General features: G+C 38.6%; 1 protein-coding gene across 1 annotated transcript in view; it reads left to right on the top strand.

The window, feature by feature from the left end:
* The window catches only part of LOC106880665 (uncharacterized), an 11,325-nt gene extending 8,925 nt beyond the window's left edge, over positions 1–2,400 (top strand). Inside the window, exon 4 of the mRNA XM_014930714.1 lies at positions 2,233–2,400. Coding sequence (XP_014786200.1) covers positions 2,233–2,400 — 168 coding nt within the window. The remainder of the gene's footprint in view (positions 1–2,232) is intronic.
* Positions 2,401–5,555: the final 3,155 nt, after the last annotated feature.

The raw sequence follows: 5,555 nt of genomic DNA, 5'->3' as shown, positions 1-5,555 counted from the left end.
TTAGAGCAGTCAACAAAATTGAACAGATGCACTTGTTAAGGTTATCTCTACAGATTTTTCTAAAGAAATTATAGCTAACATTGATTTGTTATGACGTTTCCTATCTGAGTTGTTATTGTTGTTGTTGGCACTCCGTCGCATACGACGACGAGGGTTCCAGTCGATCCGATCAACGGAACAGCCTGCTCGTGAAATTAACGTGCAAGTGGCTGAGCACTCCACAGACACGTGTACCCTGAACGTAGTTCTCGGGGGATATTCAGCGTGACACAGAGTGTGACAAGGCTGACCCTTTTGAATTACAAGCACAACAGAAACAGGAAGTAAGAGTGGGAGAAAGTGGTGGCGAAAGAGTACAGCAGGGTTCGCCACCATCGCCCTGCCGGAGCCTCGTGGGGCTTTAGGTGTCTTTCGCTCAATAAACACTCACAACGCCAGGTCTGGGAATCGAAACCTCGATCCTATGGCCGCTAGTTCGCTGCCCTAACCACTGGGCCATTGCGTCTCCACCCTATCCGAGTATGTCTAATGTAAACAACGATGGGTAATGGGTGTATATGCCATGTTTTGAGTTCTTGGTCCTTCATCAGCACTGCTAGGAACACAGTATTGACTTATAAAAGCGTTTAATATATTTCGTAGTACATTATGGTTGCACAACGAAATACGGTGTACCTACAAGTCATTAATTATGTACTAGTATTTCATTGATACGTATATCAATGGATTTTAGAAATCTGAAAGAAGTTAAATCTAACTGAATTGTAATTCAGAACGTAACGCAACTAAATACCAAAAGATTTTAATAATTTTAAAAATAATTGTTTTGTAGTGACAATGACACACACAATTCATATAAGTCGAACCTCGACTTTTCACTGATATTCATTCCATTAAAACGTCATGCCGTTATAGAGTCCCCTTCTATGCCATGCCGGCTGCCCTTAATGAAATCATAAAACATGGTATAGACGCCGCGTCTATATATATATATATAAATATATACATAAGCATACTGCATTGTGTATATTTGTATGTTTTATCGAAACTGGAATGAAAATATCTACAAAAGCAACAACAGCAAAAACAATAACAAGTAGTTTTACTTATCTCTGAAGACAAGGTCGCCGCACCTATTTATTTATTTATTTATTTATGAGTTTCAGCCAAGTGGCTGCGGTCATGCTGGTGCACCAATTATAAAACAGAATAATAATTCCGATAATTAAGGCATTAATATCTCTCTAATTCTCTACCTATGTCTCTCATAAGAATAGAAATTTTATTAAAATTCCTACGAGTGTTTCCCTATTATGCTTATTTGGATCATAGCAATAGATACTCCAAAAAACACACTCTTAAACATTAGAACAGCAATATATTTCTAGAAGGTTGATTGTTATGGCCGGTGACCATTGTTATGGAGCGTGACCATTGGTTTCGTTCTTATAAAACGTTTAGCTGTATAGGTTACTTGTGAGACACAAATGGCTGGAGGCACATAACTTCTCTACAACTAGAGGACGGTTTACGATGTTGGTGGCGTGGTTCTAATCGGCGAATGGGGAATTCCAAGCTTATAACAAAAGATATCTCTGATGAAGACATTAGCTAAACATTTCTTTCCTGGAGTTTAAAAAGGACCCCGGGTCAAGCGAATTTTTCGTCAACTCTGGTCCCGAAGGAAACAATAGCGGCTGTAAAAAATCCAGCGTATAGACACGGAAATATCTCGGTTCCGCGGGCAGCTACTTTAAGCAACATTGGGGAGGAGCAACATCACTTCCCTGGACAGCCACGTATGGCGCCTAAAAGTGGAGAGCATGCCATACATAATTAAATAGAAGCTCCCTGAACAGGCGGAAATATATATCAACGGGAGCAAACGACGTATGCTTTACTTGGTAGAGGAGAGAGAGCAAGAATCCTTAAGAGTTCGCTTGACCCAGGGACCTTTTTAAACTCCGGGAAAGAAGTGTTTAGTCAATGTTCTCATCAGAGACGTTTCCAGTTGCAAACCTGGAATTTTCTCTCTGAGTAGCTATAACAATGAAACTTCGCTCTCTCTCTCTCCCTCTTTGTCTGTCTGTCTGTCTGTCTCTCTCTCTCTCTCTCTCTCTCTGTATATATATATATATATATATATAAGTACGAATGTATGTTTGTATATATGCTTACACATACAATATGCTTATACATATAATTATGTATCTCAATTTCATAATTTCTTAGGTGAAATTTGAAGCTCTCAAATTTGGTGCGAAAGCTATAACGTTGTTGTTTGATGGACGTAATTCAACCATCGATAACTGGTTTCAGTATGCAAGACTAATAAGTTCCCCATGGACTGATCTAAACGCAACCAACTTTAATATGTTTTCAGTTCATGGAAATAAGTAAGCTATTTTTCATTACTTTTATGTTATATAGTTTGTGTTCATTTACATCCTGGAATCAACATGCTTTTAATCATCTGCAGGCAATAAATTATATCTAGAGTAATTAATTTCCGTTATTATTATAATCAAAGATCCCTGTTATTAATATAATCAAAGATCCCTGTTATTATTATAATCAAAGTCAAGCTCGCCTTACATCATTCTGTGGAAGATAATTTTATGAAGCGGACACGGACTGAACTGATTCACTTGTTTATGCGCTCATAAACGGCAGTGTTTTAGAATACATACATACAGGCATATATGCATTAATACATATATGCATACACACATACATACATACATATATGCATACATACATACCAACATACAAGCATACATACACACACACATGCAGACATCCATCCATCCATCCATCCATTCATACACATATGCATGTATACATACGTATATATATATATATATATATATATATATATATATATATATATATATATATATATATATATATATATATATAAACATACAAACATACATACATAGACACAAACATACATAGACACAAACATACATGCATACATAATACATACATAGACACAAACATACATACATACATACATACATACATATATACATACATACATATATACATACATGTACACATGATGACTGCCCCCTTGTTCTCGAGTATGGCCATCGCACGAGGCTTAACTGTTATCGGTGCTGTGATCGAATGTGACTTTTTAGCCCAGCCAAAGATCTACAATGTCTCGTACAGAATTGGCAGCTAAAACCTTTACCGGCAACAGCCGGCTGTGGTTGTAACTGGGCTTCATGTATCTTTGCATGCCGTTTAAGTCCTCCCGCCGAATCACACTCCCTTCCGCATGCCTGACAGGTATGATTAGTATGGTGTGTAGCACCACCACCAGCGGCCTGGTTGTGTATCACCGGTCTCGCTTTATGACTACGAAGACGACTCTTGAGTCCAGCTTTACTGAGGCAGGGTCTTGCACGGACACTGCATGTCAGCGTCATAGGAAGACCCTTACCTTCTGGAAGTGCAACAGCGATGCCCTTCCTGACATCCCTCTTTACTTTCTCATGCGCAACTCGAGATTTCTCAAAAGTAGCTGTCCCCTCGTGTCACGCACTCTAACAAGGATGTAATCCAGAATATGCCATTCTTTAGATGCAGGGTGCAACCATGTGGTCTTAAACTTATTCTTTTGCTGAAAATATTCGTCGGGGTTGTAAAAGTCACACAAACCTGTTCAGATTCTTCCGATGGCTTTGATAGGCACCGAGTGAATTTTCCGAATCTAACAATGCGGATATGGACACACCGAATCGGGCCATCGCGATCGTATCTGGCTAGAGCGTTGTTTGTCCATACTTTAAGATCGTTTGCTGCACAGACCACAGAATTATGATCTACTCGGTCGACCTAAATATTTTTCGTAAGCAGGGATCCTCTAACTGCCTGTGCATCAAACATACATACACAAGATTAGTTAATTAATTAAGCAGGGAGTTGCCGGGAGCAAGATGTTATGGAAAAAAATCCCAACAACATTTACACTTCCATTTATGAAGAATATTGAAACGGGAAGAGGCGAAGTCACTTGGAATTGGTTGGGAGAGGGAATTCTCACAAAAATGGGCGACAGAAGGATTAATCCTGGCATCTTAGGATGAAGTTCTTGGGATAGATAGTGCAAACTGCAGAGCAGGTGTCAATGTGTTCAGGTTGTGAGATGAACGAGAAGAAGTAGTGAACCCACATAATAAGTGAATGTCCCAAACTCGCAGAGAAACAGTAAAAGTTTTGGAGACATGATTATGTTGCAGAGATCAACCACTAGGAAATGTGTAAGAAGTATACAAGTGGTATAAACATGTACCCGAAGACGTGGCTGAGAATGATGAGGTTAAACTTCTTTCAGACTTTCCTATCCAAACAGATCCTAGTATATAACAAACCAGATGTCTGAGTTCTTGAGAAAAGGGAGCGCTTTTGCTATATAATTGATGTAGCTGGTTCATTTGATACAAGAAAGAAGTCAACAAGTTCGATATATACCAGGACATGAAGAGGGAAATAAGCAGATTGTGGGGTTGTAGAAAAGTGAGATCGTACCACTATTTTCTTTCCTGGGCGCTCAACTCCCGATGAAACAGTAGTGGAAGATGGTCGTTGGAACACATGGAATAATTTTATCTAAACAATCTAAAGATCGATTGTCATAGGAGCCTTAGGAACAACAGGTAAGAGGATCGAGGAGTGGACAGAAAAGGTTGGATTGTTAAATACATACAACGGCGGAAAAACAATCGAAAGGGCTCGGATGGCCGAAGTCACAGGCTTCTTACCACATAGCCACGCCTACTTAATATTTGTAATCATACACCTAGATTCTCCTTTTGGAGGTGTTGAATTATTTTTAAGTTGCAGATATTGATTTGGCGAACCAAGAGGAAACTCACCTAAATTCCATCATAGGTGTGAGATACAAAAGAAAACATTTTTGTGAGAATTCCCTCTCCTAACCAATTCCAAGTGACTTCGCCTCTTCCTGTTTCAATATTCTTTATAAATAGAAGTGTAAATGTTGTTGGTTTTCTTTTCCATAATATCTCGCTTTCTCTTTTCAAGGACTTCATCTTTTGTTTGTCCTTCTCCTAATATGTCTGCATTGCTTACTACTGCTAGCAATTCTTCAGTACTCTGGCTAAAATGCTGATTGAGACTTCATTTCCATATTCACACAATCTCCCACACTAATCAATCCCCTTTTCCCCTTTTTTACGTTTCATGTACTACCTGTCCATATTTGTCCTTTTATGTAAAGCCTTGTACACAGTATTTTCCGAGTGTTTGATCAATATCTTACAGTTTTTCTTTGTTCCAATTCACAAGGCCTGCCACATACCCCACAATCGATACAGCCCTTGAATTTATTGCCTTTACAATGTTTCCAGAATTTAAATGAGATCAATTTGACCCTTGGAAAATATTCTTTTGAAATGGTTTCCTTCATTTCTCTGTTTTCGATTATATCTGATTCCAAGATTCCCAAATACTTATATCTTTGATTTCCTTCTAAGCTTTCCATTATCTGATTATTTGGCAATTTAAGTTCTCGAATCTGCTTT

This window comes from Octopus bimaculoides, chromosome 28, assembly GCF_001194135.2.
Source record: "Octopus bimaculoides isolate UCB-OBI-ISO-001 chromosome 28, ASM119413v2, whole genome shotgun sequence".
Taxonomy (NCBI): domain Eukaryota; kingdom Metazoa; phylum Mollusca; class Cephalopoda; order Octopoda; family Octopodidae; genus Octopus; species Octopus bimaculoides.
This window is presented reverse-complemented; position numbering and strand designations above follow the sequence as displayed.